Source organism: Sminthopsis crassicaudata, chromosome 1 (assembly GCF_048593235.1).
Source record: "Sminthopsis crassicaudata isolate SCR6 chromosome 1, ASM4859323v1, whole genome shotgun sequence".
In the NCBI taxonomy this organism is placed as follows: domain Eukaryota; kingdom Metazoa; phylum Chordata; class Mammalia; order Dasyuromorphia; family Dasyuridae; genus Sminthopsis; species Sminthopsis crassicaudata.
This window is the reverse complement of record NC_133617.1, coordinates 397,478,450-397,504,922: the sequence shown is the minus strand read 5'-3', so window position 1 is coordinate 397,504,922 and position 26,473 is coordinate 397,478,450. Positions and strand designations below refer to the sequence as shown.

Genomic DNA, 26,473 nt, shown 5'->3' with positions numbered 1-26,473 from the left:
ATAGTTCTAGAATCGAAAAACTTGAGTGAAGCTGTAAATGTTCCTGCCGCGAAAAGGTTTTTTTTTTTTTTTTTGAGCCTTCCCTGTTCTGCTGGAAATGTCTTGGGAATTGTAGCCCGGGGATATTTGTGGATGACCTCCCCCTCTCTCAACTCCTGCCACCTAGGCGCCACTAAATTAAGTAAGTCGATTGCCCAACGCAGTATGGAGGACAGTTAACATTGTCCGGGCTTTGATAGAAGTGAGACAGGGACTGGGAAAACAACTCTCTTTCGAATAACTCAATCTTTCCCACATCCTTCCTTAATTCCTCTGACGTCACGGTGTGGAAGCGTACTGGAAGTTCTAGTTTGGGGGGAGGGACTTCCTGGGGAATATAGTCAGAACCGGCAGAGAGAGAACTATCCTGGGGGTGGGGCACTTCCCAGAGATGTAGTCCCAGAAGGCACTTCCCTGGCAACGGAATGAGAGAGAAACCTTCTGAAGGGTATGGTCTATGAGGGAAGAAAGTCACGTATTGGTGGTTGTCCTTCATTCTGGAAGAGGACCAAAATGACGTCACTAGGTTAGAGTCGAGCTACAGTGTGTCTGATTGTGTCTGATCAGACCAGTACAAGCTCGGGATGCTCTGCCATGGTTGGACACAAATATGGACATTTGGGGTGCGTTTCTTCTGAGCTAAATGATCGTGAGGGAAGAAAGTCACATATGAGCCTCCACTGAGCTCTGGGAGTAACGTTGGAACTATCTGGGTCTCTTGTTTATAGCTGAAGAAAAGGAAGTTTAGAGCGGTTAAGTGACCTGATCACGCTCTCAAAAGAGAAGGATCTTGGGGGCTGTAGTCTGGTCGAGATGGAGGCGTGTCCTGAAGGACGTCTGCCAGACAAGAGAGGAACTTTCTGGGAAATGTAGTCTGGGCTGGGGGTAGGAGCATTGCCCTGGGGGTGAAATCTTAGAACTCGTGTACTGTAAGGCCTCCATTGACGACCGGGAAGATTAGGGCTAGACTGATGAAGCACGTCCCTTTCTTTTCAAAATTTATAATCTCTGTCTCCCCATCTCATGTTTCATTGATTGCTCCAGACCTCATTATTTTATATACATACATATATATATGTATGTATGTATTACTTGTCAATCTGTTGAAAAAAAAAAAAAAAAAGCGAGTTGCTTACATTTTTCCATAATCCCCCAACCGAAATTGTTTTCAGAAGAACGGAACTGCCATGACCAAGGCCCTCTGCAAACTTACCCCAGCCTATCTATCTGAACTTATTAATCTATCAATCAAAAACAAACATTTATTAAGTGCCTCCTATATGATGCACACTATGAGGTATGGGACTCTTAAAAACAAAACTATGAAACAATTTTAACTTTCAATGTTTGTACTTTATCAGCATGTAACATGAATATTATTAAATATATTAAAAATAATTGCAAGGTAAGTTCGGGGGAGAAGCATTGACAAGCTTTTGGAAAGATATAGGTGGGGATATTTGAGCTGAGCGTCAAAGAAAAAAAGGAATTCTAACAGAGGAGGAAGTGCATGGCTGTTGATAAGCAACCAGATACAAAGGGAGATGAGTGAGAGGGAAACAGTCTTACTGAAAGTGGGACAAAACCACCCAGTGGAATCAGGTGATGGGATCAGTGACACAAGTGGAAGACTTGATATTGACCTGGGGAAAAACCATTTTTTCTTAAGTACTGTAGCAAAGGGAAAACATGGTTGAAGAGGTATATAGATTTTGAGATGTGGATTGAGAAGATAAAAAAACTCTGGATGGATGACCATTTAAATTTTCTCAGTAAAGTGACTGGTGAGGTAGTTTACTTAGAAGGAGACTACTAGGGCAAACTTAAAAGAATTGAAGAGAAAGAAGAGGTTTTGAAATAGCCTCCAAGTTATAGTAATTGGAAATATTTTTTTAAAGAATTACACATTTAACTTGTATCAGATTGTTTGCTGTCTTGGGAAGGGAGAGGTAAGAAAAGAAGGGAGAAAAATTAGGAACACAAACTTTTACTAAAATGAATACTGAAAACTATCATCACATGAATTTGGAAAAATAAAATACTATTGGGGGAAAGGAGAGTTATATTAAAGAAAAACAAAAGGATTGCTTTGCCAGAGTAAAAGATCAATTGAGATTAGATAATATGAATTTTAGTGCACCCATTCTCAATTCTAAGTTTAATTAGTGGTAGAGAAACACAAAGCAGAGGGCTGGGGACAAAAAGGAGGGATATAGGATTGAATGATAAAGTATGAGTAGGACTAAGGGAAAAGGGCTTTCACAAAGAAAAATAAATATATAGTAGAAATGTTCATTCATAAAATAAAGACTGAAAACAGTAAAGTGAGGATTCAAAAAGGTGTGATTGGGAAAATGGAGAGTATAGAAATCATGGTCAGATGAACAAGTTTAGGAGGAGTTACTAAAGTAGGGGTTCAGATGAAAGGAAAAGAGATTATCATAGAACCTCAGAATTAGAAGGGATCACTAGTCCAAGTGATAACAGAATAAGAATCCCCTATTAAATATAACCAAGTTTCCCCTTGAACTATTTCTCAACAGTAAAATGGGGATAATAATAGCACCTACCTCCCAGGTTTATTTTGAGAATCAAATGAAATCTTTATGAAGAACTCAGCACACTGAGAGATAGTGCTATATAAACGTTGGCTATTACTAATAATAATGTTCTGTGGGATGGATGCATTGGGAAATTTAGGTAATATAAAATGTAACGTAAAAACAGAAGCAGAGATGTAGAGAGGGGATAGGAGGAGAGGATCAGAGAATCTTTATTAAGCATTTGCTATGTGAAAGCACTATGAAAAGCACTGAAACCTCAAGACAGAGATTTTTCCAAAATGGAATGAGTAACTGTTAAAGAAGTTAAGATGGGAAGGGGACAGGTAAAGGGAAGACAGACTTAAAAACTAAAGTAAATTGTAGTGCCCAGAACTGAAGACTTCAGATGTTACCTGATTAGAACAGATTACCCTGGAATTTTGATGTTCAGAACACTGCACATCATTTAATGCAGCCCTAAGGCTGCAATAATTTTTTTAGCTGCTAAATCACATACTGATTCATTATGAACTCATGATTCACTAAAGTCATTTTCAGATGAATTGCTTACAGATTGAAGCTTATTTTGTTTTTCTTGAGGTTTTTTTTTTTGGGGGGGGAATCTATTTTCTTTTACAACATCATTTCTTCGGAAATGTCTTGCATAACTTCACAAATGCTTTCTCAATGGTGGGAAGGAGGGAAGAAGGGAGAAAATCTGGAACTCAAGTTTTAGAAACAAATGTTTAAAAATGTACCTGGAGAAAAATAAAATATTAAATTAAAATCAGATGAATTGCCTTCTAGACTCTACTCCCATTCTTGTGCTATTGAAGCATAAGTTTAAGATCATATTCTTCCTATTAAGTTCAATGCAAAGTTTCAGCCTGGCAAAAATCTGTTTAAATTCTTATTCAACTTCGAAACTTTGTGATCTCTTTAGAGTCTGTCCATTCAACCAGTTTCAAATTCACCTAAAGGTACTACTTTTCAGGCCACATATATCTAATCTTTCCCATAGTGATAGCAGTAGATACTTTGTCAAATGCTTTGCTAAAACCTTAGTAAACTATATTACAACACTTCTCAGATTTATCAGTCTAGAAACCATGTCAAAAAAAAAAAAAAAAAAAAAAAAAAAAAAAAAAAAAAAAGATTGGTTTAGCAATATCTCTGTCTTGTATATCTATGTAAATTGCTATAGCTAAAACATTCATCCTCAGGCGATCAATCTTCGGCTAACCAGCCACTCTAGGTTGATCCTTAGACAGCAGATATGCAGTTTCTCACTAGCTATTATCAAGTCTATACTCAAAGCTTTTCCAACTAGGTAGGATATACCAGAGTTATACTTCATGTAATCAGGATGCTTTCGATTTCACAAAGAGGCATTAGATTAAGACCTTAATGGAGGAATAACTCACATTTACATAGTACTTTATACTAATCTCATTTGATTCATACAATATCCTTGTATCATAGGTAATAGAATTATTATGCCTTTTTAAAAGATATAGATTTACTGAAAGTCACTTAGAATATAATATGCAAACATTTGCTAAACGTTCTCATAGACACCAGAGATACAAGGTTTACGTAAAACATAATTTGTATTCTCTAATTACACAAATTCTACTAAAAATGGAAGCATTTTTCAACTATCTTTGTGTATTTGAAGTCAGATGCCCATATCAATCCAATAATAAAATAGCAAGATCAGCCATAGGCTCTGGCAGTCTTCTTACTTCTTCTGTATCTCCTACCTTAACCTAATCAACTAATTTTATTTAAAGACCCAAAGTAAACTTATATATATTCATAGTGGTAACCTTGGGTAGGTCTCTCAATCTCTCAGTTTCTTCATGTGTAAAATAGGGAGATTGGATTAGATTGTTTCTAAGGTTCCTTCTAGTTCTAAATCTGTAGCCTTATGAATATCAGAAAAATGAGAGAAGAGATGTGGACACAATCATGATTTTATTAACTGAAGAATACCGAATATGGAAACTAAATTTTTTTCCCTGAGGCAATTGGGGTTAAGTGACTTGTCCAGGGTCACACAGCTAGGACATGTTAATCTGAGACCAGATTTGAATTTAGATCCTCCTGACTTCAGGGCTGCTCTATTCACTGCACCACCTAGCTGCCCAGGAACTAATTTTCAAAAGTAAGTTGTGCTTTGGGAAAACTTACAATTCCAGAAGTCTTAATAAGCAACTGCTTAGTATAACTGTTACTCCTAAAAGCCAGATATCTGACAACAACTTTTATGTTCCTAAGCCTATTTCTTTCCAGGCTATACATCCTCAACTCCTTCAACCAATTCCACATGCCATTTTCTCAATTTCTTCATTTTTGTCACTGATCTTTAGGTGCACATCAAATTGTCAACATCATTCCTAAAATATAGTTTCCTTAACACAATCCCTTAGCCTAGGTCTAACCAGAACAGAGACTTGCATTAATTCGCAGTAGTGCAGTTTAGTTCTTTGTAATTTGTAACGTCTATATTATAGATGTGGACTTTTATCATAAACAACTAGAATTTTATGAAAATTCTCCACTATACTTGACATGTAAGATCCTTCATTAGTTATAAATTGTTTCCAGAGGAAAATAGTAGAAGAACATTTAGGACAAATTAACTACAGTAAAAGAAAGAAAAAATAAAAGCTGTTGGGTTATTTGATCTGTTTAAGAAAAAGCTATTAAAAACAACTGCATAGTGTGGGCATTCACACTAGAAATCATGACTTTTGCCTTCTCATCTTGTGCAATTCTTTTCCATATCTTTTCATATTTACTCTATAGAGGGTCTGGACAATGCCTTTCTCTTGATTTAAAAAATTTTAACTGGGGGTTCCAATGTGACACAGAGGCTATCCATTTAATGATTCACATTTTGGCCATCTTATCACTTCATTTTCTTTTCAGGTCATGTATGTCCTTATTATTATCTTTTATACTACTTCCATACAGCTTCATTGCTTACTTTTACCATGTATTTACCATCCATTGTTCTTTGGCAATAGTTTTCTGAGATTGTGATGGTACATAATTCATAGCCATCTCACTTCAATGGAAGAACAGGGTTAAAAATATAGTATTTGTTGAAGCAAGCTGAATATAACTGAAAGTACTTAAATCCAGTAATAGTCTCCTAATCTAATTTGGGTCCAAATCACTGTCTATCATTCCCTACATTCTTTGCTGAAATTGAATATATACACAATTGACTATTGACAATTAAAAATTACTACAAATTGTCATCTATTGAAGATAGAAATGTGTTTACAATGTAGTAATATGCAGTTTAAACACTGCTTCCTGATAACAAAGTTTATTAGACCTTAGTAGGAATTATCAAAAAAAAAGTTAATGTTCTCACAAATTGTTAGAATGGACTTTAAAGACAATTTAAACCTCTTTATTCTAGTTAAGGAAATAGGCCCAGAGGGCTAAATGACTTGCCAAAGAAAGTCAAATTTAGACCCAGATACTCTAAATTCAGGTTTAGTACATTTTCCATTCTATTATACTAGCCTTCCTAAAGATTATTGGTGCATTATCAGTACCTTTTAACTTCATGACTGCAAAGATGTAATCTGCCGCAGACTTGTAGTATGCCTCCTTCCAGACCTCAAGAAAGCCTGCCTTTTATTTCAGATATCTTCATAATATTTTCAATGCATGTGTAGATAATTCTTGTAAAGATTTAATAAGTACAGATGTAGTACGTGAGAAGAATGTGGGATAAGGCAATTTTTGGGTTCTTTTGGTCTCCACATTGTCATGACTGTTTTACATTGGTTAAGCTTTTGCAGGAATTAATGATATTCAAAATCATTAACTTTGCTTTTTTCCCATTTCTGATTTTTATTAACAACTTGTCTAAAGCTATTCTAATTCTTTTGCAATATCTTTGCAATATTTTATCTTTTCCCTTCTAATGTAATGCTGATTTTTACCTTAACTAGTTGATATTTTAGTTCAGATACTGCTCCTATATAAATAACCAATAATTTCCTCTTTAGTCACAGTCTATTTCATCCTTTTTGTTGTGTATAGTGCTCATCAGGTCCAGAACCTTTTGACCCTCTTCTGGAAGAGAAAATTTCTGATATATAGTGATGAAGCATATGATATCTAAAAGCTTTTGGTCTTTTGCATTTCTTAAACTGGAGCATATTTGCCAATATCTTCCTATATTTCTTTTCCACGTAAATCACCAAACATCAAAGTAAATGTTGGGTTTTGCATAATTTTTTCAATTTCTTGGCAGAATTTCTCTGCATGTTCTGCAATCTATGATGATGATTGACAATTATCTTTGTGGTGATTTTCCTGTAACTTCTTACAATGAGCACTGCAAGATGACACAACCATGTACTTTAAAAAATACTTTTTGTTGTCTTAGGATATAAAAAAAAATCAACTTCACCATTTTCTTTGATTCAAAATAGATGAGCCATTCTTCCATTAACTGAAAATTCCTTTTGTTTTGCTGTTTTATTAATTGCAAGAATATAAATATTAATGTAGTTCAGTTTTTCTAACATTATGGCAATTTGCTGGTCACCAAAAATATCACATTTAAAGGATCTGAAGTTATTATTTCTAAATGATCGAAAAATTATGATTCTTAGAATCCCATGCTCCCTTTTCCATCATTGTCACTGTGGGAGTATAAAAGTGCTCCACTGGAATGAAGCTGTTTTTAAAGTTTTCTTTGCTACATTTATATATGTCTACATGGTATATAGGGATTTTGTTGTTGTTGTTTTTGGTCCAGACTTGTGATTTAATTAATGGTTTACAGAACTCCCACTAATACAGACTAGCAACTCCCATGCAACTTATATTCTTAGCTTTGCATCTATAATTCTCTGTGTATATAAAAATACACAAAAACATGAATGATATTAGATACAACAACTGAGTTACATGAAGATCTGTATTTTAATATCAACTTTTAAAAAGCATTTCTCAACCTCTGTTAGGTTGTCTAATTGAGAAGTTAAAATTAGGTAGATTGGTATTCTACAAAGGTAAGAACAATTCTGGAAATTCTGAAATGGTTGAAAAGGCCTGAAACAACAGTGTGGGGTCCTTTAGGTGAAAGTATGGATACTTAAGAAATCTCATCAAAAGCCAAATTCCTCCTCTGGCACAAAGTTGTTTGCTAATCCAAAAGTTATTGTGAAAAACAGATCAGACAGTGAGAAAAAGGAGACTTCCTTAGCTTTATCTAGATCAGATGTTCAATATTTTTGTTCTGGGAGCTCTAAATATGCTTACATAATGAACTTCAATGTTGTACTATAACTTTCTGGGAATGTTCTGGCCAAGAATAGAAGACACTTGCTTTAAAATTCTACAATTCCACCCCCCAAAATTATTTGATTTCTCACCAAGGCTCCCAGAATTGTTTCCTTTACTTACCAATTAAATTCCACTTCATGTTCCAAATAAAAGCCTCCTTCTTACTCTATCACTTTTTCCTTTCTAGTAGGTGAGGCAGTAGAAAAATCAGGACCAGAAGTATCGAAGTTGGGTACATAGTGACTGTGCCACATGATAGTGCCACTGATGCTGAATGAGATTTGAACTTTTGCTAAAGCTTTTCCTACAATAGTTGCATTCATAGGGTGTAGCGAGCTGTTGTTTCCAGAAGCTGCCAGATCGCTCTCTGGGAAGAGATCTACTGTGTCTACTCAAATCTCTCAGACAGATTCTTCTTCCTGTAGTGAACCGTTGTCTCCAGGCAGTTGCTGTTAACTCTTGTCCAGAGAAGTGACTTCCTAAAAATCCTAACAATAGGGTTTCTCCCTCGTATAGTTCTCTGATACATGATGAGGTTTGAGTTTCAGCTGAAACATTTTCCACATTTACTCCATTTGTGAAGTTTCTTTCCAGTATAAGTCAGAGCTCTGACTGAAGCTGTCCCCACAATCACTGAATTTATGGGATTTTTCACTTATATGGTTTGTCTCATATTGGTAAAGTTGATGCTCTAGTTAAAAATTTTCCCACATTTATTATATTCATAGGACTTTTCTCTCAGGTAGTTTCTCTGATGTTGAATAAGCTCTATATTCTCATGAAAACTCTTTCCACATTCATTCCATTTATAAGTTTTATTTTCTATATGGTACCTCTGGTGTTGAATAAGATTGGAACTCCAACTGAAAGTTTTCACTGCACTCATAGGCTTTTTTTTTTTCTTTATGAATTCTCTGGTGTTGAATAAGGTATGAGATTCACATGAATATTTTCTCACAGACTTGAAATTTTTGTAAGTGTTTCTCCATTGTGTGTGTTCACCTGTGCTGTGTAAGCTCAGAACTCTGGTTGAAGCTCTTCCCACATTCAGTACAGGTAAAGCTATTTTCTTCTACAGAAATTTTTTGATAGAAAATCATATGTATAAGATGATCCTTGAAGCTTCTTTTCTAGAGATTTAGTTTTCCCCATTTCTCTGATAGAGAAGTTTCTAACATATTCTCATTCTCATAGGCTCTTTCTTTCAAATTCTGAAAGTGTTCTTTAGGCTTCTGTGATATATTCACACATGTTCCCACTTCCCCAGATATTTTTTCTTTGGATTCCTCTTCTTCATTTTAGCTGGTGATCTCAAAACCTGAAGAAAAAAAAAAGAACTTGTATGCATACAGTTAACTCATTTCCTTTGACATGAAGAAAGAAAGTCATGGGAGAAAGAATAGATGACAGGCATATTCCAATTATTCAAAGAATTATGATATAAAATGTGAAACATGATATAACATGTGAACTGAAACAGTACTACCAATAGTTAGTTCTAGAAGAAAAATGTTATAAATGGGCCATAAAAAAGAATGATAGTCAGGAAGCTGTTATATATTAGAGTAAATGTAGTTATATCCCAAATTCTAGCTTAGATAATAATGATCTGATTTTCATCTCAAGAAAATATCTTATTCTAAAGAAAGTTATTAATAATCAGAAGAGATATTGTAAAAAGTGAAGGATGTAGTGATGAGAAATTTAAAGATCAAAAAATGAAGGACAGGGGGCAGCTGGGTGGCACAGTGGATAGAGCACCAGCCCTGATTTCAGGAGGACCCGAGTTCAAATCTGGTCTCAGACACTTAATACTTCCTAGCTGTGTGACCCTGGGCAAGTCATTTAATCCCAGTCTCATAAAAATTTTAAAAAAAAAGTGAAGCACAGATTTGGACATGAAATTAATATGTCTAGGCTAGAAAAATTAATTGAGTTGGGAATCAAGAAACTAGTGGGAGCTAAAAAATCTGCTTGTTAGTTTTCAAGTCAGTGAAGTGAAACAGCTCAGATTGGCTTATAACCTTTTACCTGATCCTTAGCTCTGTGGTATCTATCTGAAATGGTTTCTTCTCAGAATGCTGAGATCTAGGATCTTCCCCTAGCAATTGCTAGGAAATCACATTAAACTTAAATATAGAGTATCCTGTTGAAAAAGAATAACCCAGATGTTAAAATTAGTATTAACTACAAGAGTACTTCCTCCCTCAGGTTCTTTCTTGGTTAAGAGGTAAGGGGACAAATGAGAGAATGTCTAGGAGGACTTTGTGAAACAATACAGTTTAAAGAGAGACTTCATGGTTCTTTTATAAAACAATGCATTAATAACTTTGCTGGATAAAGCTCACTAATACAGATCAATGAAGAGAGGATGTTCTGAAGGAACAATATTACCCAGAACTTCCTATAAGCCCAGAAGGAAAGCTTTCTGGATGTAAAGACAATTAGGTAAAACTATTTTGTAGGAAAAATAACAGAAGTAAACTTAAAATTATTTCTTTATCTAGACTTAGTTGGCCCAGCAATATTTATTCTAAGAGTCAATAGTTTATTAAAGGATCTATTAAGAGAACACATATAAATATGTACAATAAAGTTGATTTTAAATATCATTTGCATATTGTCTTTCATAGTTTCAGCATAAGTTAAAGTGCATGAGGAGCTGAAGATTTCGAGGCAGGCCCAAATATTTACTTAAAATTTTTATTATTCAGAATATTTTATATGAACAAAACAGGATGGAATGGATAATAAACTAAAATATTTGGGAGAGGAGGATTTCAGCTTTCTGTAAGAGAAAAAGGTGGTAAGAGATTGTTCCAGGCATATGATAGCAGGAAAGAAGGCAGAGAATCTGCAATGTGGGAAAGAGACAGACAAATTAAAAGAGAATTTGTTTTATTTTATGAAATAGGAGAGACGAAAGAGGTATATGTAGAGTATATCAATTGAAGATATTTTAAACTTAAAAGAATGAATCTTATGGAGACTAGCAAAGGATTTGGAATGGTAGAATGAAAATCTCACACAGATTCAGCCTAATAAGTATTTATGTTAAAGAGTTCCAGGGCTTAATTTCTTCACTTATCCAAAGACAGAAAATATTTCAGAACCGTTTAGAAAGAACACCTCTATGGGACCAATGAATTACTAATGTGATAACATTAGCATAGTGTTCCTGCAAGATATTTCTGTAGAGATCTCTCTGAGCAACATCCAGCTACCCCTGTTCTTCCCAAGAGAGATAGATATTCTTAAATGTCACTGGCATTTGGAACATCAGGAGACCTTACTCAGCATCTGCTGCCCCAGGAACAGTATCATTGTTTATAGGAGTGATGGTAGCCATGAAAATAATTTTTAAATGCTGTTCTTTGCCAGGCAACAAAACATAGATTTTCACTTTAAGAACCTTTCCAGAAAATGGGGAATATATTGTAATGATTCATTACTCCTAGCCAATCAAATTCCCCAAATTCTCTCTATGGCTCTTAGCTCTTGGCTCATGGCTTCCTTCCTTAACCTTACCAAACACAACCTGATACTTAATTTTAACAAAAGAATTCTGTTGTATCACATGATAATAATATTTATAAATCACTTAATAGTTTGCAAAGTGCTTTACATTACATTATCTCATTTGATTCACACAAGAATACGTAGATATTATCATAAAGACAAGGGTTTTTTTTTTAATCTTTATTTTAGAGAAAAGGAAACTGAGACTGAGGGCTGAATAAATTGTGCATAGTCCTACAGCTGTGATTCAAAACAAGATCATTTGACTCCAACTCAATCATTCCTTGCTACTTCCTCACTTCCTCATATTCTTCCCAAAATTATTCCTACCCTGTGAGGCAAAGAATGGAACTACTTCTGGTTGGACATCTTCCAAAATCCTTGCCACTTGAGAATAAATAATTGAAGACCATGGGACATTAAGAAGTGGAACCATTAGGGCAGCAAGTAGATGTAGTAGATAGAGCACCAGCCCTGAAATCAGAAATACCTGAGTTCAAATCTGACTTCAGACCCTTAATACTTCCAGGCTGTGTGACAAATCATTTAATCCCAATTGCCTCAGCAAAAACAAACGAGCAAGCAAACAAACAAAAAAACCTTAGACTAGGATGACACCTTGCTATAGACTCTAAAAGCATCCCTCCCACACAAAATTTGGGTAAATCCTCTTTCCTGACTAACCTTGTAGAGTTGAACTAGTAAGGTTCTTATTCTTTAAAAAGTGGACAACTCATGTTAATGAAATAATAGGTCTTATGAAGTTCTGAAGTGCAATAATTAAACATAAATGCTAAGCTAGTATTATAAATGAAATTCTTATTTAACCCTGTAGCCAATCCTAACCATGACATCTTCTGGAATTCTTTCTGTCAAAAGACTTTCTATATCCAAATCTGACATGATATTTTGGCAATCTCAAGGGAAAGAGCTCCCTTGATAGGGGAATCTCTATCCTTTGTAAAGGATAGTAAGAATGGGGGGGGGGGAGGAGAGAGGCGAATCCTAGATGTTACCAAAGGGCACAGATCCCCGAGGATCCTTCGAAAGATTATAAGAATAAAATGCTTGAGCTGAGAATAGCCTTAGAAAAACAGAACATAAGATATTTGAGCTTGAAATGACTTTAGAGCTACAACCTTCCCATATTACAGATGAAGAAAAAGTCACTTGCATGGTATAAATTAGCCAAAGGCATAGATAGGATCAATCCAAGACTTTTCCTGGGAGCCTCCGTAGGTAGTTCCTCCTGTCTCCATCCAGCACACTAATTCTTAAGCACCACAGCCTGCTTAGAAATAGGCAGTGCAGGTCTAAGTTTCCACATAATTACAAATAAGGAAAGGAAGGTCCAGAGAAGGGACCCGGGGGCCACACTGCAAGTTACAAGCAGTGCTGGGAATCGAACCAGTCTCTGGGCGCAGCTCAAGGCTCTTCTCAAAGCTGCACCAGCCTTGCCCATCTCGGCTGGATCACAGGCTTCCCGAGGCAACCTCTCCCCAAGCCCACTCACGCCGGTCACTTCCCTGTCCCTGTTGCCCTCCACCTTGGGTGCTTCCTGGCTCTCAAACTCACTCAGACTGGGAAGTTAGGTGGCCAGGAGACTGTAGACACGAGTGGCACGGGCAGCTAGTCCAGCAATTCCGACCCCAAAACAAAGTCACAAAACTGCAGGTGAAGGAGGGGACTGGAAGTACCCACCTTAGGGCCTCTGCTCAAGACCCAGGATCTCTCTAGGCTACAGGAGGAATTCTCATCTCAGTGGTTTGACCGGGAACCATCTGGTCCACCTGGTAAGACTGGGGTAAGATTGGTGTTACCAAAGGGCAGAGATCCCCGAGGATCCTTTGAAATATTATAAGAGGTAGGAGAAAGGAACAATCACATGACTCTGGAGATCACAGAAGCATACTTCTGGAGTTGGAAGGTGACTCTCCAATCCATTCCCTCCATGACATCCCTAACAAGTGCCTAGCTTTAGTTTGGTGAGCTCCAGTGATGGGCAAACTCACTGTTAAGGCAACTCACCCCTTTTTGGGATAGCACTGATTTGGAAGTTTTTCTTTTCCATCAAGCCAAGAACCTACCTCTCTGCAACTTGCAGTCTTTTAACCAAGATTTATTAAAAGTGTGTTGGTTTAAAGAAATCAAAGAAAGAGGAAGAGAACAAAATATACAAAAATGTAAAAAATATTTATATATTTTCTATGGTGGTATAAAATTGAAAAACAGGGGGAGTGCCCATCAGTAGGGGAATGGTTGAATGAGTTATGATATATGAATATAATGAATTTATCAGTTTTCCAAGAATAATAATCAACATTCATATACCACTTTAAGGTTTAAGTGCTTTACATATTACTTCAATTTGATTCTAACAACACTGAGTCCCATACTATTATCCTCATATTACTGATCAATGGATCTTAAAATTTTAGTCCTACAAGATCCCATCTTTCCTTGTGCAGTTGTCATAGGGAATAAAGTGGAAATAAAATCTATTACAGTAAGGACAACCTAGGCTAGATCAGCCTTAAGAAAGAGACCTTCATGATTGGCCAGTTCCAGACCCTAAGGAGTAGGATCAGGTCACCTACATGACAGTGCAAACCTCTCCTCCTTAAAATTGGCTGAAAATTGTTTTGACAAGTCTTTTAACTGAGACATCCCACCTAGCTCTGTTGCCTTTGACAATCACCTTCCTGGATATCCCCAAGCTCTGGAACATAAACATAGCACACATATCACATCACACTCAGACATTGGGAAGGACACAGGTAACAAGGTATGGAGTCAAAAAGCATCATCACACAGAATCCAGTCAACTCTCTTCTTTACGTATGCCCCAGACAGACGCAAGAGACAAAATAGTTCTGTCATACACTCCAGTATACCAGAAAGGCTAGCTTGGTTCAAGTGTCTCCTTTTATACTAAACCTTTCCTGACATAGCTAGAAGTAAATGCCCAGGGTAACTTTGCAAGTCACTGGTAGCCAAACTTACCAGGCTGAGATGTAATAGGCACCTTCTAGCAACTGCTCCAATCCGCTGTCCATCTATCAAAAGAGATCCCAGTACCTCTCTTCCCCAACTCTGTATCCCAATCACCTCTTAAATCTCCTCAAAGCTCACAGTCCTGCCCTCATATCTGCCTAAATGAATCCTAACTCAGATCCGCTTACTCCATTCACTAAGACATGCATTTGGTCCCTATGAAGCCAGAGAATGTTGTCCATTTTCGATACAGATTCAGCATTCCCCTCAAAACCCAGTAAACTATCACAATCTCCTTTGAACCTGGAGACCTCCTCAGGGACCCAGAGTCCCTCCCACCCAAAACTTTGCAACAGTCATTCCAGATGAATGCTAGTAAGGGTTTAATAACCAGACAATGGACTCTCCAGGAAAAGTAAGTGCCCATAACATGCTTTTAAGTTTTCTAGGATTGATGATAGATGGTATACTTAGAGAACCCCAAAGTCTCTGCTAAAAAGCTATTAGAAATAATTCAGAACTTTAGCAAAGTTGCAGGATACAAAATAAATCCACATAAATCCTTAGCATTTTTATCCATTACCAACATAATCCAACAGCAAGAGATACAAAGAGAAATTCCATTTAAAATAACGGTCGAGAGCAATCTGGAATTATGCCCAAAAAGTTATCAAAATGTGCATACCCTTTGACCCAGCAGTGCTACTCCTGGGTTTATATCCCAAGGAAATACTAAAGAAGGGAAAGGGACCTTGTATGTGCCAAAATGTTTGTGGCAACCCTTTTTGTAGTGGCTAGAAACTGGAAAATGAACGGATGCCCATCAATTGGAGAATGGTTGGGTAAATTATGGTATATGAAGGTTATGGAATATTATTGTTCTGTAAGAAATGACCAACAGGAGGAATACAGAGAGGCTTGGAGAGACTTACATCAACTGATGCTGAGTGAAATGAGCAGAACCAGAAGATCATTATACACTTCAACAATGATACTGTACGAGGATGTATTCTGATGGAAGTGGATATCTTCAACATAGAGAAGAGCTAATCCAATTCCAATTGATCAATAATGGACAGAATCAGCTACATCCAGAAAAGAAACACTGGGAAATGAGTATAAACTGTGAACACTATTTTGTTTTGTTTTGTTTTGTTTTGTTTTTCTTCCCAGATTATTTTTAGCTTCCGAATACAATTCTTCCTTTGCAACAACAACAACAACAAAATTCGGTTCTGCACATATATATTGTACCTAAGATATACTATAAGATATTTAATATGTATGGGAATGCCTGCCATCTAGGGGAGGGGGTGGAGGGAAGGAGGGGAAAAATTTGGAACAGAAGGGAATACAACGGATAATGTTGTAAAAAAAAATACCTATGAATATGTACTGTCAAAGAAAATGTTATAATTAAAAAAAATTAATAAAAAATAAAATTAATTTAAATTTAAAAAAAAAGAAAATAAAATAACGGTCGATAGTATAAAATATTTGGGAATCCATCTACCAAAGGAAAGTCAGGAATTATATGAGCAAAATTACAAAACACTTGCCACAAAAATAAAGTCAGATTTAAATAATTGGAAAAACATTAAGTGCTCTTGGATAGGCCGAGCGAATATAATTAAGATGACAATACTCCCTAAACTAATATATTTATTTAGAGCTATACCAATCAGACTCCCAAGAAACTATTTTAATGACCTAGAAAAAATAACAACAAAATTCATATGGAAGAACAAAAGGTCAAGAATTTCAAGGAAGTAATGAAAAAAAAAATCAAATGAAAGTGGCCTAGCTGTACCTGATCTAGAACTATATTATAAAGCAGCAGTCACCAAAACCATTTGGTATTGGCTAAGAAATAGACTAGTTGATCAGTGGCATAGGTTAGGTTCACAGGGCAAGATAGTGAATAAAAATAGCAATCTAGTGTTTGACAAACCCAAAGATCCCAACTTTTGGGATAAGAATTCATTATTTGACAAAAACTGCTGGGAAAACTGGAAATTAGTATGGCAGAAACTAGGCATGGATCCATACTTAACACCACATACTAAGAGAAGATCAAAATGGGTCCATGGTTTAGGCATAAAAAACGAGATCATAAATAAATTAGAGGAACATAGGATAGTTTACCTCTCAGACTTGTGGAGGAGGAAGGAACTTGTGACCAAAGGAGAACTAGAGATCATTACTGATCACAAAATAGAAAATTTTGATTACATCAAATTAAAAAGCTTTTGTACAAACAAAACTAATGCAAACAAGATTAGAAGGGAATTAACAAATTGGGAAAACATTTTTACAGTTAAAGGTTCTGATAAAGGCCTCATCTCCAAAATATACAGAGAATTGACTCTAATTTGTAAGAAATCCAATTGATAAATGATCAAAGGATATGAACAAATAATTTTCAGATGATGAAATTGAAACTATTTCCACTCATATGAAAGAGTGTTTCAAATCACTATTGAGCAGAGAAATGCAAATTAAGACAACTCTGAGATACCACTATATACCTATCAGATTGGCTAAGATGACAGGAACAAATGATGAATGTTGGAGGGGATGTGGGAAAACTGGGATACTGATGCATTGTTGGTGGAGTTGTGAAAGAATCCAACCATTCTGGAGAGCAATCTGGAATTATGCCCAAAAAGTTATCAAACTTTGCATACCCTTTGATCCAGCAATGCTACTACTTGGCTTATATCCCAAGGAAATACTAAAGAAGGGAAAGGGACCTTGTATGTGCCAAAATGTTTGTGGCAACCCTTTTTGTAGTGGCTAGAAACTGGAAAATGAACGGATGCCCATCAATTGGAGAATGGTTGGGTAAATTATGGTATATGAAGGTTATGGAATATTATTGTTCTGTAAGAAATGACCAACAGGAGGAATACAGAGAGGCTTGGAGAGACTTACATCAACTGATGCTGAGTGAAATGAGCAGAACCAGAAGATCATTATACACTTCAACAATGATACTGTACGAGGATGTATTCTGATGGAAGTGGATATCTTCAACATAGAGAAGAGCTAATCCAATTCCAATTGATCAATAATGGACAGAATCAGCTACATCCAGAAAAGAAACACTGGGAAATGAGTATAAACTGTGAACACTATTTTGTTTTGTTTTGTTTTGTTTTGTTTTTCTTCCCAGATTATTTTTAGCTTCCGAATACAATTCTTCCTTTGCAACAACAACAACAACAAAATTCGGTTCTGCACATATATATTGTACCTAAGATATACTATAAGATATTTAATATGTATGGGAATGCCTGCCATCTAGGGGAGGGGGTGGAGGGAAGGAGGGGAAAAATTTGGAACAGAAGGGAATACAACGGATAATGTTGTAAAAAAAAAAATACCTATGAATATGTACTGTCAAAGAAAATGTTATAATTAAAAAAATTAATAAAAAATAAAATTAATTTAAATTTAAAAAAAAAGAAAATAAAATAACGGTCGATAGTATAAAATATTTGGGAATCCATCTACCAAAGGAAAGTCAGGAATTATATGAGCAAAATTACAAAACACTTGCCACAAAAATAAAGTCAGATTTAAATAATTGGAAAAACATTAAGTGCTCTTGGATAGGCCGAGCGAATATAATTAAGATGACAATACTCCCTAAACTAATATATTTATTTAGAGCTATACCAATCAGACTCCCAAGAAACTATTTTAATGACCTAGAAAAAATAACAACAAAATTCATATGGAAGAACAAAAGGTCAAGAATTTCAAGGAAGTAATGAAAAAAAAAATCAAATGAAAGTGGCCTAGCTGTACCTGATCTAGAACTATATTATAAAGCAGCAGTCACCAAAACCATTTGGTATTGGCTAAGAAATAGACTAGTTGATCAGTGGCATAGGTTAGGTTCACAGGGCAAGATAGTGAATAAAAATAGCAATCTAGTGTTTGACAAACCCAAAGATCCCAACTTTTGGGATAAGAATTCATTATTTGACAAAAACTGCTGGGAAAACTGGAAATTAGTATGGCAGAAACTAGGCATGGATCCATACTTAACACCACATACTAAGAGAAGATCAAAATGGGTCCATGGTTTAGGCATAAAAAACGAGATCATAAATAAATTAGAGGAACATAGGATAGTTTACCTCTCAGACTTGTGGAGGAGGAAGGAACTTGTGACCAAAGGAGAACTAGAGATCATTACTGATCACAAAATAGAAAATTTTGATTACATCAAATTAAAAAGCTTTTGTACAAACAAAACTAATGCAAACAAGATTAGAAGGGAATTAACAAATTGGGAAAACATTTTTACAGTTAAAGGTTCTGATAAAGGCCTCATCTCCAAAATATACAGAGAATTGACTCTAATTTGTAAGAAATCCAATTGATAAATGATCAAAGGATATGAACAAATAATTTTCAGATGATGAAATTGAAACTATTTCCACTCATATGAAAGTGTTTCAAATCACTATTGATCAGAGAAATGCAAATTAAGACAACTCTGAGATACCACTATATACCTATCAGATTGGCTAAGATGACAGGAACAAATGATGAATGTTGGAGGGGATGTGGGAAAACTGGGATACTGATGCATTGTTGGTGGAGTTGTGAAAGAATCCAACCATTCTGGAGAGCAATCTGGAATTATGCCCAAAAAGTTATCAAACTTTGCATACCCTTTGATCCAGCAATGCTACTACTTGGCTTATATCCCAAGGAAATACTAAAGAAGGGAAAGGGACCTTGTATGTGCCAAAATGTTTGTGGCAACCCTTTTTGTAGTGGCTAGAAACTGGAAAATGAACGGATGCCCATCAATTGGAGAATGGTTGGGTAAATTATGGTATATGAAGGTTATGGAATATTATTGTTCTGTAAGAAATGACCAACAGGATATAATACAGAAAGGCTTGGAGAGACTTACATGAACTGATGCTGAGTGAAATGAGCAGAACCAAGAGATCATTATACACTTCAACAATGATACTGTATGAGAATGTATTCTGATGGAAGTAGACATCTTCAAGATAGAGAAGAGCTAATCCAATTCCAATTGATCAGTGATGGATAGAACCAGCTACATCCAGAAAAGGAACACTGGGAAATGCAACAACAACAACAACAACAGCAACAACAAAATTTGGTTCTGCACAGATATGCTGTACCAGGATATACTATATCATATTTAATATGTATGGGAATGCATGCCATCTAGGGGAAGGGGTGGAGGGAAGGAGGGGAAAAATTTGGAACAGAAGGGAGTACAAGGGATAATGTTGTAAAAAATTAACTATGCATATGTACTGTCAAAAAATGTTATAATTATAAAATTAATTAAAAAAATATTAGAAAGTAGAAATCTCAAGGGAAAGAAGAGATTCAGATCCACAGTGGGGAATTGACGAAAGTGAGGATTATCGTTATTAATTATAACTATATGTAATAACATATTAATGACATGTAATAATTATAATTATATATGATTAATTATAATAATTATAGTTAGAACTTATAGAACATGTTAAGGCTTTATACACATTTTTATGCACATATAAAGCATTTTATACACTTTTTTTCTTTGAATTTCACAATTACCTCTTGGAAAGAAAGTACAGTATGGTGGACAAAAACCTGCCTTATTCATAGGATCATAATTCCATCACGGCTATTAACTTCAAAGACCATCTAGTCCAGTTATCATTTTATACATATATAAATTTATAACCTTATGATGTGAGTGCCATTATTATCCCCATTTTACACTTAAGGAAACTAAGGCAGACAGAGGTTAAATGTCTTACCTAGAATCACACAACTAATAAATGTTTGGGATCATATTTGGATTTAGGTGATCTTGATTCTAAGTATTACAACATCTAGCTGATAGGAATAGAGATAGGAACAGAATAGGATGGCAGAATAGATAGCAGTGACATCTTGTAAGTAGCTATGTACATGGCTAGGAGAAGAGTATCCCATTCAGGGAGTTTTGGAGCAGGCTTGCCTCCTTTTTAGGTTGCTACCGCTCTAACAAACACATAGTGTTATATGTAAAGCTAAAGCTGGAAGAGACTATAGAGAAAGTGGTATTAAAACTTAAAATTTTAGATTTAGATTTAGAATATAGTATGTTAAGACACCTTTTTCAAAAGGCTTGCAGAAGTACTACAGAAACAAATTTTGCAATCAGACCTTATTGCTTTACTGTTTGAATTAACTTAATTTTTTTCCCCTTTTTGACAAGAGACAGCCTATTTATCATGAGCTCTGTTCTCCCAGGTAAAATCATACCTTCTACAGGAAACTTATCTGCCTTAATGCTACTGTCTTCCCTCTGATGACTATCTCGAATTTATCTTATAGATACTATGTCTGTACATAGTTATTTGTATGTTGTCTCTCCCATTACATGCTGAACTCCATGAGAGCAGGAACATTTTTACTTTCTTTTCATCCTCAGTGCTTAGCATAGTGCCTAGCTTAGGAGCTAAATAAATGCTTATTGACTTGGTGGGAGGGGAGAAATACTAAGACATGAATGCCAAATAAATGTCAATAAAACAATAAATATAAATGTTATATACACATATAATATTAAGTTTGAAAAGGACTTCAGAGATCACATAGTACACCTTCATCATTTATAGAGCAGGCTGAAGTCCAAAGATAATGTGTCTTTTCTAAAGCTGCTACAGCTAGCAATGCCTTGACTGTCTTAGAACTAGCTGTACTGTATCCTCTGAGCCAAGACCTTGAGGGAAATGAGGGATATTTCAGGGCACACATAATTCTATCTCTAGGAAATAGTTGCAGTTGGCTTAGCAACACCAATACAGGAGAGTGGGAACTGCTCAGTCTGGACTCATTCTTCTCAGATGGCCTCTAAATTATTACCACTGTGCCTGGCACATAATAAACACTATATAAATGTTAGTTATTTTTATTGTCATTATTTTAAAATTTCCTCCATTTTTGTGGCTCTCCTGTTCTATTTGTCCCTGGAAAATTCAGACAAGTATTCAAGCCATTCTGCATGGTCTGATTAAGTAAGAACTTAATAAAATAAAAATGGTTAGGAAGCTTAGTTGTCAACTCAGGATAACTTGATTTCATTTTAAGAATAAAAATGAGGACAAGATTTAAGTTTTATCTTTGAAATATAAATAGTTGTGTGACCATGAGTAAGTACTTAATCTCTTGGTGTTTTAGGCAGTTCTCTAAAACTATAAATTTATAGAATGTGAATCTTCATTAGTAAAGGAAGTTTCCTCTCTAAGAATTCCCTATAGTGTTGAGATTACAGGGCTAAACAATACAGAATGAGAGAAAGAGCATCTATCCATCTATACACATGTGTGTGTATAGTCATATATAACACACATGTGCATATAGATATACACATATACATGTATATGTTACTTTCCTAATACCAAATCGATTTAGTAAAATGATATTATCTCCATTTTACATGTGGGAACATAAGTTTAAAAATACAAAAATTTTACCCAAGTTTCTGACCCTAGTAAATAAGAGAGCCAGGAATCTAAACATGGTTTGAGCACCAAGTTCCATGCTCTTTTCTCTACACTATATTACAAAAAAATGTTGGGGGGGTTTTCACACTTGAGAATGAGGGATTCTCCAGAAGCAGGGAAAGACAATTGGGAATAGAAAGCAGAAACCCCGTATCCTGAGGATGACTCGCTTTTCTGGGGCCCAGAGGCTGGTAAAGTAAATGCTGCTGTCCAAGGTACAGACTCTCTTCTGAATTTCACTCTTAGAGCAATTCTGTGTCTGAACACCAGAGGGAAGACACATTGAAAAGAAAAGACTGGGAAAGGTGCAAGGGAAGACTGAAATCTGAGATGTCTGCATGAGGTTCTCTAGTGTAGTAGACAGAACAGAGAAGTTAGTCAGAAATATTCTCTTGCAGTCCTGAATGTAATATCAGCTATTTGACTGAGAGTAAAACCTGCATTTTCTTCAGCTATAAGGCAAGGATAATAATTCCTGTATTGCTTAACTGAAAAAAGTGACTTATAAATCTTAAAGCCACCTAAAAATGTGAGCTATTATCTCCTTATCTCTGGATTTTGCTATAGTCAGTGAAGGAAATGGGATGAATGATCACCAAGGCACAGAGAATAACTCCCAGGGTCACACAATTTACCATTTCAGAGTTAAAACTTAAACCTTGACCTCATTTTTAGTATTAAAGTGAAGTTGAGTTACACTGAATTATTTGGCTTCCTGACCATTTTTATTTTATAAAACCTTAATCAGAGAATTCCAGAGATCCAGAAATGTTGATGCCCATGCTATCTGGGGCAGGAAAGAGATATCCAGGTAGGTGATGGTTGGGAGGAGGGAGGATTTCTTCCCAGTGATGAATGTATCTTAGGGGAATAGCTATGGTATTTGGTATCTACTATCCCAAAGATTCTCTCTCTCTGTCTTTTCAGGACTTCATTGTCTTGCATGGTGGCCTTGCTAAGATGTGCCTTTGGCTAAAAAGGAAAGAGTCCAGAGAGAAGAAGAAAGTGACTGTGCTTTGAGAGAGGATGACTGCAGAGGGTGTGATTTCAGGTCAGCGCAGTACAATGTCAGCCCCAAAGTACATCTTTTTATCTTCCAGACAACAGTAGGTTGGGACCACATTGGTTGGAGTCATAGATTGGTTTCAAAGGCTTTTTTTTTTTTTTAAATTTTAAAAAAGTTATTTATTTTTTTTTTCCTGAGGCAATTGGGGTAAAGTGACTTGCCCAGGATCACACAGTCAGGAGGTATTAACTGTCTGAGGCCAGATTTGAACTCAGGTCCTCCTGACTTCAGGGCCAATGCTCCATCCACTGCACCACCTAGCTGCCTCAAAGACCTTTAATTAGAAGATGTACCACTCTTTCTAGCCCTAGCTCCTCTCTCACATTCCTATTCCCAATCCCATTTCTGTCAACTCCCACCCTGAGCCCCATAATGATCCATCCCTCTTCCTTTCTGATTCCATATGGCTGTCCTCTTTCTCATCTTTTCCCTCTCTCGCTGCTTCTGGCCCTTGGATTAAGCCTATCTTGAGAATAAGCTCATCAGCACTTGCTCTGGATTCCATATTCTCACACCATTCATCCCTTGGTCCATTAGGGATGAGTGGGGTTGGGGCAGGTGAGAGTCTCCCTTTTCTCCAACATCAGCACAACCAGGCCTTGAGACCTGTGCGAATTTTCTGATGTCGAAGAAGATTAAAACACCGACTAAAGCTCTTGTGGCACAGGGGACAGGGATAGGGCCGGACACCATGAGTTCACTGGTGTGCAGTGAGGTGGGAGCTATAACTGAAACTCTTGCCACAATCACAAGAGTAGGGCTTTTTTCCTGTATGGTACGCTGGTGAGCAGTGAGATTTGAGTGCTGGCTGAAGTGCTTGCCACACGCTGGACAGGGGTAGGGCTTAACTCTCATATGAGTCTGCTGGTGGGTGACCAGGGCTGAGCTCTGGGTGAAACACTTGTTGCATTCTGGGCATCGATGAGGCTTGACACTTGTGTGGGTACCCTGATGGGTCACCAAGTCTGAATGCCAGGTGAAGCATTTGGCACATCAGTCACACAAATAAGGCTTCTCCCGAGTGTAAATGTGCTGGTGTTGTATCAGTGTGGAGTGATGGCTAGAGCTTTTCCAGCAGACAGGGCAGATATAGGACTTCTCCCCAGTGTGGATGATCCAGTGCTGGAGGAGGTGGAAGCGAAGCACTTGCCACAGTCTGAACACATATAGGGCTTCTCTCTTGTATGAATGCACTGGTGGGTCACCAGATGAGAGTGCCAGCTGAAACCTTTGCCACAGTCTTCACATGTGTATGTTTTTTTGATGGGAAGGATAACCTGGGGAGCAATGAGTTCTAGTTCTGGTCCAAGTTTGTCCCCTCCTAGAGCTGGGCCTTCCCCATTGCTCTCTTGGTAGCACTTTTCAGGGATGTAGGGAAGAAAAACAAAAATGCAAGTAGTCCACATTCATTTCCCAGTGTTCCTTCTTTGGGTATAACTGATTCTGTCCATCATTGATCATTTGGAATTGGATTAGCTCTTCTCTTTGTTGAAGATATCCACTTCCAACAGAATACATCCTCATACAGTATTGTTGTTGAAGTGTATAATGATCTCTTGGTTCTGCTCATTTCACTCAGCATCAGTTTATGTCTTTCCAAGTCTCTGTATTCATCCTGCTGGTCATTTCTTACAGAACAATAATATTCCATAACATTCATATGCCACAATTTACCCAACCATTCTCCAACTGATGGGCATCCAATCATTTTCCAGTTTCTAGCCACTACAAAAAGGGCTGCCACAAACATTTTGGCACATACAGGTCCCTTTCCCCTCCTCAGTATTTCATTGGGATCAAAGGGTATGCACAGTTTGATAACTTTTGGGGGATAATTCCAGATTGCTCTCCAGAATGGTTGGATTCTTTCACAACTCCACCAACAATACATCAGTGTCCCAGTTTTCCCACATCCCCTCCAACATTCATCATTTGTTCCTGTCATCTTAGCCAATCTGACAGGTATATAGTGGTATCTCAGAGTTGTCTTAATTTGCATTTATCTGATCAATAGTGATTTGGAACACTTTCATATTAGTGGAAATAGTTTCAATTTCATCATCTGAAAATTGTCCATATTCTTTGATCATTTATCAATTGGAGAATGGCTTGATTTCCTATAAATTAGAGTCAATTCTCTATATATTTTGGAAATGAGGCCTTTATCAGAACCTTTAACTGTAAAAATGTTTTCCCAGTTTGTTGCTTCCCTTCTAATCTTGTTTGCATTAGTTTTGTTTGTACAAAGGCTTTTTAATTTGATATAATCAAAATTTTCTATTTTATGATCAATATCATCTTTAGTTCTTTGGTCACAAATTCCTTCCTCCTCCACAGGTCTGAGAGGTTAAACTATTCTATGTTCCTCTAATTCATTTATTTATTTATTTCTGAGGCTGGGGTTAAGTGACTTGCCCAGGGTCACACAGCTAGGAAGTGTTAAGTCTCTGGGAACAGATTTGAACTCAGGTCCTCCTGAATTCAGGGCTGGTGCTCTATCCACTGTTCCACCTAGCTGCCCCCTCTAATTTATTTATAATCTCATTCTTTATGTCTAAATCATGGACCCATTTTGATCTTATCTTGGAATATGGTGTTAAGTATGGGTCCAAACCTAATTTCTGCCATACTAATTTTCAGTTTTTCCAGCAGTTTTTGTCAAATAATGAATTCTTTATCCTAAAAGTTGGGATCTTTGGATTAGTCAAACACTAGGTTGCTATAGTTATTGACTATTTTGTCCTGTGATCGTAACCTATTTCACTGATCAACTAATCTATTTCTTAGCCAGTACCAAATGGTTTTGGTGACCACTCCTTTATAATAAAGTTTTAGATCAAAGCATCTACTGTTATTAAGCACTTACAACTAAAACCTCTTTGGAGTTGGCTCTTTTCAACAAAGAGGTGATTCAGGGCAATTTCATTGGTGAAGGGGAACTATGGAAAGTGAATGTGGATCAAAGCATAGTATTTTCCCATTTGTTGTGATTTGTTTGCTTGTTTTTCTTTGTCATTTTTTTTCCTTTTTGATCTAATTTTTTTTGTGCAGTGTGATGAATATGGAATTGCACATGTTTAACCTGATTACTTGTTGTCTAGGGGAGGTGGTGGAAGGACAGAGAGAAAATTTTGGAATGCAAGGTTTTGTGAAGGTGAATGTTGAAAACTGTCTTTCCATTTGGAAAATTAAAAACCTATTATAGAAAACCCAAATATTTGGGGAAATTATATATATAGATACATACATATACATATATATATATATATATGTATATATATATATATATACACATAAATAAATAATCTCATTTTATCTTCCCAATAACTCTTGGAAGTGGGTTCTATTGTTATCCTAATTTTACAATTGAGGAAACTGAGACAGAAAGCAGTTAAGTGACCCACCAAGGACCTGCTAATTCCTTAATGCCAAGTGACTCTTTG

At 36.3% G+C, this 26,473-nt stretch overlaps 1 protein-coding gene across 1 annotated transcript; it reads right to left on the bottom strand.

Annotated features, from left to right (window-relative positions):
- Window positions 1–23,443: 23,443 nt before the first annotated feature.
- ZNF205 (zinc finger protein 205) lies at window positions 23,444–26,247 on the bottom strand. The gene is given in 3 exon segments (XM_074286645.1): window positions 23,444–23,807; window positions 23,810–24,166; window positions 24,169–26,247. Coding segments are annotated over 3 exon segments (819 nt in total). The 5' UTR covers window positions 24,437–26,247; the 3' UTR covers window positions 23,444–23,613.
- Between the last annotated feature and the right edge of the window lie 226 nt (window positions 26,248–26,473).